This window comes from Eptatretus burgeri, chromosome 11 (genome assembly GCF_056783735.1).
Source record: "Eptatretus burgeri isolate ZD-2024b chromosome 11, Ebu_testis_v1, whole genome shotgun sequence".
Lineage (NCBI taxonomy): Eukaryota > Metazoa > Chordata > Myxini > Myxiniformes > Myxinidae > Eptatretus > Eptatretus burgeri.
In genome coordinates, this window is record NC_140971.1 from 34,672,901 (window position 1) to 34,689,497 (window position 16,597).

At 45.1% G+C, this 16,597-nt stretch overlaps 1 protein-coding gene across 7 annotated transcripts in view; it reads left to right on the plus strand.

Annotated features, from left to right (window-relative positions):
- The first annotated feature begins 35 nt into the window (after window positions 1-35).
- Window positions 36-16,597, plus strand: part of LOC147016837 (uncharacterized) — a 115,755-nt gene continuing 99,193 nt past the window's right edge. For 3 of the 7 annotated variants that reach the window (XR_015049205.1, XM_085845908.1, XM_085845907.1), the window contains exon 1: window positions 2,032-2,817. Coding sequence is in view for 4 of the 7 variants with exons in the window: in XM_085845908.1 (XP_085702034.1) it covers window positions 2,613-2,817 (205 nt within the window). In the remaining 3 variants the exon portion in view is untranslated. Of the gene's footprint in view, window positions 532-2,031; window positions 2,818-6,459; window positions 6,722-16,597 lie in introns of those variants that run through there. The other 4 variants (XM_085845906.1, XR_015049204.1, XM_085845904.1 and 1 more) reach the window with 4 other exon arrangements.

Genomic DNA, 16,597 nt, shown 5'->3' on the forward strand with positions numbered 1-16,597 from the left:
ATAAACAACAAGACTTTGGCCAATCATGTGACCTTCCTCAGCAGCTCCTCAGAAATCTCAACCTCTTATCGATCGAGCCCGATCACGTGGTTCGAGACGTCTGCGCGAGACAAATGTGACGTGCACTTTTTAAAATGGGCGCGGCCTGAGGACATTAGCGTCTGAAGCGCGGCGATCGCTGATTGGTCGCTCTCGATGTGCTTTCCTTCCGATGCATAATCGCTCGAACTCCGGCAACAAGAAACCGCGATCACGTGATTTCGTGTGTTTAGCATTTCCTTGTATTGTTAACGTCATCGTCAGCTCTTGTAATGTACTCTGTGTGTGATATTGAACCACGGGGGAGAATATTCCTCGAGGACTTTGAAGAAGCGGTGATAGGTTGCTCCAAACGGCGCAGGTTTACTTGTTCGGTATTACCGTTCGTCACGTGCCCGTAACGTGTCCGTTTTAAATGCGGAACCCTGAGGAAACAGCGTGGAGTAAACGCCGAGTAAGGAAAGCAGTAACGTGGAGTTCCTTCGGACTTAGGTGGGCACCGGTTCGTGCTAATTAAATTATTATTTATTACCAACGGACATGTACGGCATGATGTGATTTGACTCCTTTCCTTCTCCACCTCATCGATGCATTAACTCCTCTCTCTCTCTCCTTTTCTCTTGTTACCTCACCAAAATTTGTTTCCCTCTTCATACCCCCACCCCATACCGTAATGTGTTCTTCATGTAACCACCACCCAACTGCGTATGTAATAGATAGACACGCTCGCGGTATTTTTGGAGTACTTCACCTCATCAACCTTGCCGTTTTGGATATTGCTGCTGTTATTTGCATTGTATTACATTCATGTGAGTTTGTCTGCAGTTAAAATGGTTACTTTACGCCGTGAGAGTGTGGTGGTCAGGGTAGTTGGGACTTGGGTGCGGAGTTCATATATATATATATATATATATATATATATATATATATATATATATATATATATATATATATATATATATATATATATATATATATATATATATATATATATATATATATATATATATATATATATGTAACATCATTCCACGTCAAAGCGATCTGAGTAGAGGAGGTGGAGCATCCGATTGGTATTAAAAGGAGCGAAGCATGGATGTTATGGGTCGGTCCGTCCGGCCTGCCTGCCTTCCTTCCTTCCCCTCCCTCCTTCCTTCCCCTCCCTCCTTCCTTCCTTCCCCTCCCTCCTTCCTTCCTTCCCCTCCCTCCTTCCTTCCTTCCCCTCCCTCCTTCCTTCCTTCCCCTCCCTCCTTCCTTCCTTCCCCTCCCTCCTTCCTTCCTTCCCCTCCCTCCTTCCTTCCTTCCCCTCCCTCCTTCCTTCCTTCCCCTCCTTCCTTCCTTCCCCTCCTTCCTTCCCCTCCTTCCTTCCCCTCCCTCCTTCCTTCCCCTCCCTCCTTCCTTCCCCTCCTTCCTTCCTTCCCCTCCCTCCTTCCTTCCCCTCCCTCCTTCCTTCCCCTCCCTCCTTCCTTCCTTCCTTCCCCTCCCTCCTTCCTTCCTTCCCCTCCCTCCTTCCTTCCTTCCTTCCCCTCCCTCCTTCCTTCCTTCCTTCCCCTCCCTTCCTTCCTTCCTTCTACCCTCCCTCCTTCCTTCCTTCCTTCCCCTCCCTCCTTCCTTCCTTCCCCCTCCTTCCTTCCCCTCCCTCCTTCCTTCCTTCCCCTCCCTCTTTCCTTCCCTCCTTCCTTCCTTCCCCTCCCTCTTTCCTTCCCTCCTTCCTTCCTTCCCCTCCCTCCTTCCTTCCCCTCCCTCCCTCCTTCCCCTCCCTCCTTCCTTCCTTCCCCTCCCTCCCTCCTTCCTTCCCCTCCCTCCCTCCCTTCCCTCCCTCCCTCCCTCCCTCCCTCCCTTCCTTCCTTCCTTCCTTCCTTTCCCTCCCTTCCTTCCTTCCTTCCTTCCTTCCTTCCTTCCCCTCCCTCCCTCCTTCCTTCATGCTCCACCTGAAGACCGCATGGCAAGGATTACATTGGTGTTTTGGGTTAGCCTTCCTGGTAGTATTTAAGACAGGATTTTGGAATTTGTTCAGGATGCCGGTGATTGCTCGCCTTGCTCTTCGCGAAGACGCAGTGAGATGTTTAACGTCCACCAACTGATGCCAACAGACGAGACGTCCGTTTAACGTCCATCCGAGGAACGGCACAGGCACTGATGAATCCCCGTGCCTGTAAAACACCGGGATGACCGTTTTATAGCTAGGTCGGGAATCGAACCGAGGCTTGACAGCTCAGAGGCGAGTGTACTTGGACAGAGTCGATACCTTTTGTAGACAGGACATTACGCATTGTTGTTGTCCAAGTTGGGGTTATGTGGAACTTTTGTCACACAAAATTTGCTCGTTTCTTTTTGCATGACGTCGTGTTTTATCCCCAACTTCACCCACGGTGCAAAGTCCTGATGTGCGCACACTCCCACTCACTGCGTGAATTCGTGGTGACAATAGCACGGTGACTTTTGTTTATTCGCTCGTCCGACGGGTGCCGTAGATCAGTCACCGCACATCTGGCTGCCACGTCTTATTTATTTACTCATTTACTCAGTGGGGACAATAATTGCGATAAAGGAGGGGAATTGAATGATGGGGCATGTTGGCTCCACCCCTCGGGTGTAAAACAAAAGGTAAAAGCGACCTCCGCGGCGAAGCAGGAGCAGCTTACTCAGCTCGTTACAACTTCCAAGCCCCAAGGATGTCCACAAGTGAAGCCCCCATTTACATAATTGATTCCACCTTGAGATTCCATACGAGGGACAAGCCAAATGCGTGTGACTTACGCTTACGGCATGCAACAGGTACTTGCTGGTTATGGTGTGAGACAGGTACGCGTGTGTTGCATCCATGTCATGAGAACGGTAAATACTCGTACAGGTACGCGTGTGTTGCATCCATGTCGTGAAACAGGTAGGTACGGGTTACGGTGCGAGACGGTGTTTCTGCACATGCGCCATGACGCAGGTGATAAACAAACTAACATGCATTTGGAAAATTGAGCCGGCATCAGCATCCCTTCCTCCTCCTTGCCTACCTCACCCTCCATTTCCTCATGCACTTCGGACCTGATCTGTATTTAACGACCTCATGAAATGTTAAAACCAAAATCCCATTCTGTTTACAATTTTATCCTCGTGTTGCTAATGACTCCTTGTCATCTTTTAAAGGTGTTGCACATTGTCAGAGGTGTACTGATGTGGCCTCATGTTAGTCGTTCATGGCTCGCAGACTCCAGATCGCCTGTGGTTTATCCACTGTTTCTTCACACTATGACATGTCTGATCATTCATTTCCTTGGTTTAACTAACATCTGTGTTTGCAGAGCTTGAGCTCCCATCTCTGAATCGTAAGCTACGTCAGGGTAATTCTTCATAGTGATGTGTGGTTAATCAACATATCGACACACCGATGTGAACGTAATTTCCCTCTCGTTAGCTTAGAGATGGGGATGGGCCAGGCATCTGCCTAGGGGATGGCCAAATGGAGGCCGCTGGAGTACCGGCGGAAAGTGGATGCAGCAACGTGCTGCTCTGGCGCATGCTCCCATACCTGACCTGACATGATAGCTTATAGCCAGGCACATTTATGATTAATTTAAATTGTAACCCTCTGGGTTAAAGGTGAAGGTCTTAGACCCCTCGGGGTACTAAACCACAATTTAGCTTTTTCTCCTTTTTCTGCCAATGTCCGACCTGTATCTGGGATCCGGCTGGGACTTTCAGAATGAAATTTTGCATGAACAATGGGAATGAAAACGATGCAGGGTTGACTTTTTGACCTTGACCTAATTTTTAAGGTCATCACGCAATTATAGACATTTAAACATTTTTCACTCTATTAATCTTTGTCTGGGTGAAACAAAATTGCCCTCCCTAGATAGCTAAGAATAAGCTGCATTATGCTCAATTAACAACATACCCCTCCGCTCCAAGTTAAAGTTCAAGGTCAAATGTCGGTGTAAAAAAAAAAAAAAAATTGTCATCGCTCAATTTTGCCAATACGGAATCTCAAATATGTTTTTGCATCATAATAGTGGACCTGCTTTGAAGTTGTGCACCTGATATTTGATTTGTCCTTGACCTACTTTTTCAGATTGACCTTGACCCTTTTCAGTCCTTGACCCTTTTTTTTTTCTTCAAGTTTTCAGATTGAACAAAAAGAATCCCTTTTTTGATCAAAATTTGAATAATTTTCCTCTGATTTTCATGATGAGTTTTATTGATGGATTGTAGATTGGAACACTTTTTTTTTTAAAGTCACACACTTTCCCAACATGTTGAAGGTCAAGGCCATATGGTGGTCTGCAAAAAAATACGGCCATCATTGGATCATGGACCAAGGGTAAGTCTTGGGTGATCGCCAAGGGGAGGCTTACCCTTGGCGATCGCTTTGTGATTGTAGATATCTCGTTTAAGTATTGCATGTTTACGGATACATTGTGGTCCAAAATGGTGTGCCACTTTTATATATAACTAGATGATCCGGAACCCGTTGGGTTCCCGTTGTGACAGCGGTTGATGAAAAAAAAAAAAAAAAATTTCAAGAAGAAAAAACAAGAGATAGCTCCAGCGAACTATCCCGCTGAGGTTGTTTGCATTGATCAAATTCTCCCGAAGAGTATTTGACTGGGGAATTGAGTTTTTAATAATTTTTTCCGTTGCCCGATTTGAACGAAACTTGATACTGCACATCACAGGCAAATGGTGAGTAAGGTGGCCCCAGAAAGTTTGTGCTATCGTGTACCGTTTTGGCTGTATTTCGGGAACATACTGTTGCGGTCACGGATACCGAGACACCAGCTTGTCACTCGGGGATTAATCCCCGTTTTTTCTTGGTAGAGCCGGACCTGGGCCACCGCTCACAATTAACGTTATGGTACGGTGGGTTGTTTTAAACCACGAACACCACCCAGTCAACCACGAGTTACCAGTGTCCGCCGTCTAATTATTCCGTTTAACTCGAGGTCACGTGGTTACCTGAGCAGGGAGTGTGCCCTCGGCAAAGCACCAATGTTATCTGATTAGATTTTAATTAGGGTGGCCGAGCGTTTTAACTGCTGGTGCGTGCCGACAATTTTTTGGGTCAAATCTGTGGTAATTACCTCCCAGTCTATCTCGGTTCGGACAATGCTAGACGAATGGAAGGGAAAGGACAAACACGGACAGGTCGGAAATCGACAAATAATTTATTAATAATAAAATAAGTAAATAAAAAGAACTTTTTATTTGCTGAGGTAAATAAAGAATTTCAAAGCAAAATCAATCAAAATGCCAGAAAAGAGAGAGAGAGCAGATGCTTGTCGGGGGTTGACTTGCTTACAGCTAAACACAGACAAGGGAACCCAGCAGATCATTCAGGGGGAGGGGGAGGATTGTCTCGCTCACCAGAAAGTCGTCCATGAAGCGAAAACGTCCTGAAAATGCGTGTCCGTCTGTCGCCAGCACCCAGCTTTGCCGTGCATCCTCTCGCGGGGCAGCCTTGAACGCCAGTCGAAGTCTGGAGGGCGCCGAGATCGTCCGTCGTGGGTTTTGATCCTGGTGTTGTTGGTGATCGACCCGTGCCTCACTTGTTGGCGGCGCTGCTCACACCCACACGCGCACCACACGCTCGCTTGCCGAAGCACTGGAAGGGTGAATTGTCTCTTCGGCGCTGGTTAGACACTCGCTTCTTGGTCGCTTCTCTTGCCCTTTGCTTTTTCCTCTCTCCTTTCGATTTTCCTGTCTCCTTTTGCTTTTTCTCCTCAGACTTTTTCTCCTCAGAACGTGTCTCTCCTCTCAGAACATCCCTCTTTCGCTTTTTCCTCACTTTTTTATTTCTCAGAACGTCTCTCCTCACAAAACGTCCCTCTTTCGCTTTTTCCTCACTTTTTTATATCTCAGAACGTCTCTCCTCACAGAACATACCTCACGCTTTCTCTCGCTCGTTTTTATATCCCCGGGCCTTCCCCGCGGGGTGCCGTCCACCCCAGGCTCACCCCGCCCCACCGGGGCACGGTTACCATGACGACCCATGCGCTCTCAAAAAAGGCGGGCGTCTGAGCTCGCCAAAGAGTGTTGCTGAGGAAAAATGAGGGCGGGCTTCAGAGCTTGTGAAAGAAATGTGTGTGAACGTGTCTGTCGTAAAGAAAAAACAAGTGAAATCCTTCAATACAGCGCGTGTGGTGAATCAAATGAGTACACTTAATGTTAAAATATGCAATTTATGCTTTGTCAGTTGAAAAACAATTAAAAGGCTTACTTAATATTTGAAATGTAAAAATCTTGTCATTATTGTGATAAGCACCTTTTTATATATATATATATATATATATATATATATATATATATATATATATATATATATATATATATATATATATATATATATATATATATATATATACATAACAGAAGGAATGAAATCGTTCGATACAGCGTGGCAGGAGGCCGCAAAAGAATGATTTTAAGTAAATTTCAACTACTAATGCATGATGAAACACTTGTTTATGGCTAATATTAAAGAGAATGATGCCATAAGAAGAACGTAGCCTGGAATCCTCGTGCATAACACCGCCCACACAACACATGTGGTGTTCTTTGACCAATCAGGAGCAGTGCAGTTACAGTCTCGTTTCCTTCAGCTCGATTGGTCTTGTCCTGCACGTGATGTTTTCGGGTTTTTTTCCGTTCTTGTTGAATCTGAGGAGATTATTTTTTCGTTCTTGTTGTAAGTAAATTTCAACTACTAATGCATGACGAAACACTTGTTTATGGCTAATATTAAAGAGAATGATGGCATAAGAAGAACTTGGCTTTCTGCGTTCGGCGCGAAATGCCATGGTGGATGGAAATGACGTCTTTCGTTCGTTCGTACATGAGGGGAGCGTTTCTTCGTTTTTTTTCCGTCAAGCAATAAATTAAATGGTTTTTACATATATAACACATTAGTTTCACAAATTTCCATTGAAATACTCAGGTATTTCCGTCAATTGTCGCCATTTCCGTCGAGGTTACGCACTGCATCTACCGGACGGCCGTCATTGGCTGTCTTGAGGCACGTGGGGGGGGGGGGCACCAGACACACCGGAGACGTGGTAGACGACACTGGGGACATTTCAAACTCGGTGCAATCGTATACAGCGCACGCGCTGTAAAAAGCTTCCCATAAGAGAGGGGATCTATGCTTTCTACCCTTCTCAACGCATCACATTTAAGATCCCATTAGACATGGGGATGGGGTTAATCTGAACATGCATTTAAGGAAATAACTGTCTGAGGACCTTTGATGTGTGGATGCATTCATCAGACCGGATTCTAAATGCCGTAATAATACATATATATATATATATATATATATATATATATATATATATATATATATATATATATATATATATATATATATAGTCATCCCCCGTTTGTCGCAGGGGTTACGTTCCAAACCCCCCCCCCGCGAGAAGTGAAAATCCGCGATGAATGGATGCCTCCCAAAAAATCGACACGTCTGGTCTAGTCGGCATGGCAATGATCGGGTTCGAGGTGCCGGAGATCGACTCGTCTGGTCTCGTTGGTTTGGCTGTGCTCGTCCAACCGCGGCAAACCTTTTTCCTTCCTGAAGCATATCGAGCACCTTAACCTTCTCCTGGAGCATCAGGACCTTCCTCTGGCACTTTGGTTCCTTGCCAGAACCCTTAGAAGGTGCAGGGCGTTTGGGCGGCATCGTAGGGCTTGGAGAAAAAAAACGTAGAAAATATTCGAAGTTCACAAGCGAAACTTTGTCTCGTGCGTTGTGTGACTGGTCGAGCGCCACGCGTTATAATCTATATTTTATATATTATCACTGCGATATACCGGGGGAATCCGCAAAAAAATTAGTTAGGTTCCAAGGGAAAACCCGCAATGAACCGGGGGCGTGATAGGTGAGCCGCGATATAGCAGGGGATTAGTGTGTGTGTGTGTGTGTGTGTGTGTGTGTGTGTGTGTGTGTGTGTGTATACACACACACACACACACACACACACACACACACACACGATGAGTTTTAGTAATATATAGATAACAATATTTTTTATTTTTGGTAGATTTTCTTTGTTTTTGTCTAATAATGCACAGGATTAGTTAAAAAAAAAAAGCTAAAATATGCTTCAACAAGCAATAAGGAGCGATGTCATGAATAGTTGATGTGCTTAATCCAAGCACTGCACCTCTGGATGACAGTTGCTGTATGAACACTGAAGTTGTCCATGACTCGGCTGAGAACTGCAGCTGGTGTGCATCTAATTTCCCGTCTGATGTTATTTTTAAACTCTGTGTGTGTGTGTGTGTGTGTGTGTGTGTGTGTGTGTGTGTGTGTGTGTGTGTGTGTGTGTGTGTGTGTGTGTTTTCATGTATTTTAATTTTGAGGGACCCCCATAGGTAGTAGTCATGAGGAGACAGATCCGGGCTGGAGGGAGGCCATGGATTACACTGAACAACAAATTTCAAAAAAATTTTTTAACTGGAGATGTGTAAAGTGATTAAGACTAATTTGGGTACGCTGATTTCAAAAATCATAACCGTTTTGCTGTATCACGTCAGGATTTTCAGGAACAGAAATATTCCCATTGCCTAGAAGTCAGGATTTCAATGAAATTTACATATGTCTTTAACATGTCTATTTCGTACAATTGTTGTTAACTTGTGTTATATTTCTTTCTTTCAGATAAAGATGAGTAGGCGTTCCTGTACCAATCATCCTGACAACTTCTGTTATGTCTGTGGTCGGTATACCAAAAAAGATCAACAGCGAAGTATATCTACAGCAGTGAAAATGAAGGCCGCCTACTTTCACTACTTCGGGTGTAAGGTGGGGACCAAGAACAGAGCTGGGCACCACACATCTGCTGCACAAGCTGTCACACAACCTTGACTCAGTGGTTGGTGGGCAAGCGCGCGAGCATGCCATTTGCGGTGCCCATGATATGGCGTGAGCCGCAGAATCATCATGATGATTGTTATTTCTGCTGCACAAGCATCGCCGGCTTCAACAAGAAGAATAAAGGTCACATCAAGTACGCTGACTGCGTCTCTGCTCGTAAACCTGTGCCTCATGATGACGAGAACCCCGTTCCAACACCTCCAGCTGATCAGAACATAGCTGTAAGCAGTGGTGAAGAGGATGGTGATGATGAACCTTTTGAACCCGACACTCAAGAATCACACCTTCTGAACCAGGGAGACTTAAATGATCTTGTAAGAGATCTCTCGCTGTCAAAGGCGAAGGCAGAGCTGCTTGGATCAAGGCTGCAGCAGTGGAATCTACTTGAACCTAACACCAAGATATCCTTGTTCAGAGCACGTCACAGAGACATGGCTGAGTTCTTTGAGATGGAAGACACGATGACATTCTGCAGTGACATCAACGGTCTGTTGAAAGAACTTGGGTGTGATCACGATCCTGCAGACTGGCGCCTCTTCATCGACTCGGGGAAGAACAGCTTGAAGGCTGTTTTGCTCCACAATGGCAACGAGAAACCATCAGTCCCACTGGCTCACGCGTTCGGCATGACAGAGACCTATGAGACTATGCGGCAGCTGCTTGATTCCATCAAGTACAATGACTTCAACTGGCACATCTGCGGAGACTTGAAAGTGGTGGCGCTGTTGTTAGGGCTGCAGTCAGGCTACACGAAATACATGTGCTTCCTTTGTCTCTGGGATAGCAGAGCCGACAAGAATCACTGGACGAAGAAAGATTGGGAAGAGCGAAAAGAGCATGTACCTGGTCGACACAACGTGAAGCATGTCGCCCTTGTCGACCCAGCCAAGGTTTTCCTTCCACCACTCCACATAAAGCTCGGCTTGATGAAAAGTTTTGTACGGGCAATGGATCTGAATGGGCGTGGGTTTTTATACCTCAAGGAAAAGTTTGGCAACACCTTGTCGGAGGCCAAGATCAAGGCAGGTGTCTTTGTTGGACCGCAAATCCGACAGATTATGAAGGACGAAACTTTTCCGACAACTCTAAACCCCAAAGAGCTGGCAACGTGGAGGAGCTTCAAAGCTGTGACGGACAACTTCTTGGGGAACGAGCGCGCGGACAACTATGAAGAAATAGTGCAGCAGCTGCTGGAGTCCTTCAGGAAACTTGGCTCCAGGATGTCCCTGAAAATCCATTTCCTACACCAGCACCTGAACTTCTTCCCTGACAACTTGGGAGCAGTCTTGGACGAGCACGGCGAGCGATTCCACCAAGAGATTTCACTCATGGAGACGCGTTACCAAGGGCGGCACAACCCGAACATGATGGGCGATTTCTGCTGGTTCCTGCATCGTGAAACTGACACAGAGCAGCACAAACGCAAAGCCAAATGCCTAAAGCATTTTTAATTACATTCTAGTGGAGTTTTTCTGTAATTTCTATAATTTTGAAGCATTCATGATGAAATAAATGAATAAATGAATTTTTGTAAATTTCATTGAAATCCTGACTTCTAGGCAATGGGAATATTTCTGTTACTGAAAATCCTGACGTGATACAGCAAAACGGTTTGATTTTTGAAATCAGCGTACCCAAATTAGTCTAAATCACTTTACACATCTCCAGTAAAAAATTTTTGTTGTTCAGTGTTATCCGTCCATCAAGAAATGAGTCGATCACCCATGAAATATCTTCTCAAAAACTCCAAAGCACCATTAGACATATGCAGTGGTGCGCCATTTTGCTGGAAGACGACTGAAGTCCTCGTGATGTCTTGCTTCTTTCTCATTGCTGGAAAGAATCTTCTCTGCCGCATGTACATGTATCTGTTGACTCACTGTTTGTCTGTCTTCATTCTCAAAGAAGAAAGGTTATATTATACTACAACGTCCAATCGCACACCAAACCATGATTTTCGCGAGAGAAACTGTTTGTTCCCTATGTTCATGTGGTTGGTGTTCTGCCCAAAATCACATGTTCTGTTTGTTCAGGTGGCTGTTGAGATTTAAGTGAGCCTCATCACTGAAGAAGATGTTGTCGAGAAAATCCTGGTTGTTTTCGATCTGCTGGGCAATGGCGGTGCAAAATTTGAACCTTTCCTTCTCATTTATTTCGGTCTGATGCTACAGTAAATGTATCTTGTATGGATGCAGTTTCAGATTGTCGTGTATGATTCTGCCAATGGTCATGCGAGAAGTTCCCACCAGCTGTGCAAGTTGACGTGTCAACTTTTTCGGAGAAGCCTACAAAGCTTTTCTTACAGCCTCTATCTTGTCAGATATTCTCACTGAAGATGTTCAACCACTGTGTCCTTTAACAATCTTTCACACTTCCAGCATCTCTAGTTGTTTCAACAATATGTTTGATAGTTTTGGATTGTGGAATTCTTGCATTTGGATAGGACCCTACAAAACTGCCTTTGGGTAGAAACATATGACTTTGTCACAAATAAAGAAGTCTCAAAAATGAGCGTCCGCTGAGAAACAGAGAAATTGGTTGACATGGTTCAAACCTCGATGGAAAAAAAAAACTACTTTAAACCTTGTTCTTTTGTCGACCTGAAAATAAAAAAAAAGAGCGTCACATTTATAAAATTATGAAAGCCGTTTGAAAAGTCCACGTCATTTTGGACCACCCTACACAGTCAGACCAATATAATCAGGCACCTTGGTTATAACAAACATTCAGTCAACGCAAAATTTCCCTGTATTCAACAACCCCAAAGCTGGAAATTAACCCGGAAATAGACAGATCACTTTGTCCCAGCAAATTGAACACAGATACACAAGGCCATACATTCGAAGATATCAACATCAATTTTTATTCTACCATGGTGCATATTTATTTCTCAACATAATCACCACTGCAGTCCACACATTTCTGCCAACGTTAAAGAAGTTTTGTGATGCTGTCATGATAGAACTGTGCATCTTGCTGACTTGTCTTCAGCGCTGTGAAGCACTGGTTATCATCGTTGGAAGAAAAGTGTTCCTTAAGTTTGGGGATGAAGAGATGAAAATCTGATGAAGCCAAGTCGGCGCTTTGGGGCAGGTACTGTAAGGTGGTGAAACCGAGCCAACCAATTGCTTCAGTCATTCGTACACTCGTGTGAAGCCGTGCATTGTCTTGTAGGAGGAGAACCATCTGCATATCAGAACGAACCCTTCAAATCTGTGCCTTCGGTTTCTTTTGTTTCCATGTAGTGCTCAGAGTTATTGGTGGGCCCGTTTGGCATGAATTCCAAATGGACTATCCCCTTCACGTCCCAAAAAGTTGTAAGCACAGCTTTCCCGGCAGATGCTTGAGTCTTGAATTTTTTTTGCTGCTGGTGATCCTATGTGGTGGTACTCCATTGACCATCTCTTACTCGTAGGATCGTAATGGTTCACCCAACTCATCTCCAGTCACAATATTGAGTAGGAACTGGTTGTCTTCACGTCATAGTGCAACAACAACTCTGCACACACTTCCATCCACTTCTCCTTCATTGCATCAGTCAGTATTCAGAGAAACCACACAACTTCCTGTATCCGAGAGTGCTCACAATAGCCTGCATTCGCTCACATTGAATGCCAAGCTGAGTAGTGAGAGGCTGCTGAGATAACCGCTGTTTCTTTCATACCGTTATTGGTCTCCCGCAATCTACTGAGAAATACACAGTCCTGCAGGTTGGTTTGTCCATTATCATTGTCTTAAGTACGCCTAGCCAATCGACGGACAGCACTTGCATCAACACAATCATCGCCATACGCATCTTCAATTTGCCGATGAATGTCCAGAGGAGGCATGTTCTCTGCTGTTAGAAACTCAATAATTGCACCCTGCTTTAACTGCACTGACATCATGCTGCCCTCTGCCATCTTGATTAACATAGTACTGAGACATCAAGCATCAGAAGCACGAAAATTTGCACCAATTGGCGAGAAGAACTAATGTGTGGACTGCGCTTTGATTCCTTCAAATAGCTTTACCTGCTTTGGAGAAAAAGAATAGGGGAGCATTACACACTCGTAGTTGGTCAGTAATCAAAGCTCGACGAGACAGTTCAAATTGCTGGTTTCCCATTCCTTACCTACAGAAGTAATTCTATTGGTCCTTGTTTGAGTTTGTTTTTGTAATTGTGGAAGAAACTTGAATCTTCACACAGGTTCAGTGTAACAAAAGAGAACCTTTAATACATGTGCACGGAGAGAAATACACAGAATACAATTATCCATGAACCTCTCCAACTAAGTGCCCCACCCTGAGCTCTTTTATACCTCAGCAAGGACAAGTGAGGGACAGAGGGGTGAGATAGTTGAACAAACAAGATAAAATAAGAAATAGCTGTGGTCAGTCTTTTGTTTAAGGAGGAGTAGCTTACGCAAGGCATCAAGTCAGATAAATCTGGGGTGAAATCGGGTTTGACCAATGAGACAGGAAAAGGGTGGAACAAATTTTTTTTTTTTTTTTTTTTTTTTTTTTTTTATAAACAGTGATGAAGTACTAGGAGGTCCAGGTAGATAAGGTCTGGAGTTGAACCAAGTTCAGAAAGCACAAATAATTACTCAAGGTCCAAGGAGAATCAAGTGTTACAGTTCAAACAACTGAAAAGATGAAAGGATGTGAAGAATTACACCTTCATGTTCCCAGTACAGATACGAGTAAACAAAACATTTCTGGCATTCCTAGTGGCTTCACTAAGGCCTAAGTCACATTTGCTCTATGGCGGCCGTACGCCCTCTGAATTGACAGAAACGTGCGGTGGCCGCAGAGTTTCTGCGGTGGCCTCAGGGTGGCCCGACGCCGTTTGGCTATCTTTTACAGGCCGTAGGGGTCACCGTGGAATTATAGCGCAGAGTTATAACTTTTTTCATTTCTACGTTCGCCGTAGCAATTCGACAAGCCGAAACAAAAGAACTGGTTAAAAAAAAAGAACCCACTCGTTACCATCCGTCTGGCCGCACGTTCGCCTTAGGGCCCCCCTGCGGTCGCCTTGCGGGCACCTTGCGTCTGCCTTTAAAATTATATGGCCGCCGCAGGAACGCCCTAAGGTCACCGTGCGACATCAAATCAAAGACCGTACGGCACCCCCACGTTTTCGGTCTCCACAATTTATAAATATGCCGTGCGGCTTCCCGGAAAATAAAAACATGTGACTGCTACATTGTGTGACCGTGGAAATACTGCGGCCGCCCTGTAATTGCTAGTGGCTGTAGATTTTGTAGACCCCACGGCCGCCGTGGCAAATGTGACTTAGGCTTAATGAGAAGCAGCTGCTCCAATGCCCTCTTGCACACAATCACACAATGAGCCATATACGTTCCTCTTTAAGTTGTGAGTTGAATCAGAATATGCAAAAGTTATTTTAATCATGTAGTATTGTCATATATACTGTATAAGTTTACACTGGAACTCATTTGATGTTACAGGTAATTAGGTAGCTTTAGCCAATATAATTGGTACATAGCAAATCATTATCACTAAAAGCAGATATTTATAGAACGCAAATGGAACAAAGACAATAAATATTTATGTTTCCAAAGGAATTCTCTCATTTATGGCATGCCACATAGGTTTTTTATTTTTAAATTTTTTGGTATACATTGTCGAGGCTCGAATGACAGCTAACGCACAACACACAGTAAGGGGGCATGAGACCAGATGGGTGGGAGAGGGAAGGACAAAACAGTGGGGAACAGAGACATTAGGAGATCTGTGGAAGGGAGAGGGATAGGGTGGGGAACCTGGGGTATACAAGATGGACATTACAGGGACTTTCAGGAAGGAAAGCAGGGAATTTGAAGGAGGTGGGATTGGGGTGGATAGACGGGGGTAGAAAAGATTCAGGTTTTGTATGGGGGAAGATGAGAGGTGGTGGTGAACAGCTGTTTTGAAGACCTGGAGGGAAGAATGGGATTGAAGAGAGTGCGGCAGTTTATTCCAAAGGCGGGAAAAAAGAGGAATGAAAGAGTGAAGGTGAGCAGTAATTCGTGATTTTGGTAATTTTACCAGAAGGGAGTTGCTGGCGGACCTTGAGCGCCCTGCGGAAATATGGGGGAGGGGACATATCGCAGACAGAGCAAGGGGGAGGGGGCGAGATCGGAGAGGAGATGGCAGAAGACAGAAAGACTACCGACCTGCCTGCGGTGAGAGTGTGAGAGGCCCAATGACTCGGCCTCATCGCGGGATATACCAATGATCCTAAATGCCTTGGTTTCCACAGCGTGAAACCGAGAAAGGTGAGAGGCAGGAGCACCTCCCATAGGGGAGAGCAGTACTCCATCAGGCTGTGGAAGAAAGCTTTGTATGTGGTCAGGAGCTCAGGTGTGCCAAGGAAGGACTTTGCATGACAGAGGATTCCCAGTCGGCGACTGGCTTTGGAGGCCAGGTTGGAAAAGTCAGGAAAGATCATGGCAGATAGTGAGACCCAGAAGCTTGAATGAAAGGACTTCTTCAAGAGGTTGTTGAGAAGTAGATGGCTGGGGTGGGGGGGGGGTGGTTCTAAATGGTCCTTTCAGAGAGACATAGTGAAATTTGTCCGGATTGAAGTTGGAGCAGTTTGTGATTTTATCCAGATCTGCAGAGACCGACGAAGCTGCGGCTTGCCAGTCTGAGGGATGACAGATGGTACGGCAGCGGGTGGAGTCATCAGCAAAGAGATAAGGAGGATTTTCCAGAGAGTTGGAGAGATAATTGATGAAAACCAGAAAAAGAATAGGGCTCAGAACGCTGCCTTGAACTCCAGCTTGGACAGGAAGAGGGGATGAGAGAACTCCATTTAGGGCCACACATTGGATGCTACAGGAGAGGAAGTTTGCGAGCCATGAGTGGAGATGGCCTTGGATACCATAGGAAGAGAGTTTGGTGAGCAGGGCAGGGTTCCAGACGGTGTCAAAAGCACACGATGTGTTTTGGGATATGGCTTTGATTTCATGTCTGGCATTGAGTACCTCCATCCGTTGTTGGAAGAGCAGAAGCAGCATATCTGGGGTTGAGTGACCTGGTCTGAAACCAAATTGATGTTCAGAAATTAAGCCATTTGAGAAGAGTAAGGATTTAATGTCTGAAGCGATGATGGATTCCATGACCTTGCTGATGATTGGAGAAGGCTGATTGGTGTGTAGTTTCAGGGAACTGTTTTTGCACTGTAATGTTTACTGTAATCAGTGCTGTAATGTTTGCTGATTTCCAAGCAGATAGCAGATAACCTTGAGCAAATGAGAGGGTGAATAGAACAGAGAGAGGGTGAGCAAGAATAGAGGAGCAGGTTATTAAGGTATGTGGGCTGATGCCGTCTGGACTGGTGGCAGAATCTGAGCCGAGGTTTGAGAACAAACTCTCCAATTTGCTGGAAGAAAAGGACACGAGTCCAGGGACAGTTGGGTATGATTGGGTAACGTGAGTACAGAAAGTGATGGGTTTTGGACTCAAGATTGATACAAACACCGAGTTTAGGCATTCAGCCTTTTCACGTGTTGTGTCAGCAGTGCGGCCATTTGAGGTAAGGGAGGGAATGGAGGGGGAACATTCACCAGAAACAGATTTGATTAGATGCCACCAGGATTTGGTGGAGGGAGAGAGGTTTGAGAGTTCAGACTTGAGATTAGAAAGATGTTGTTTTCTGGCTCTCCTGAGGGTAGACACACACTTGTTCTGAGTTTT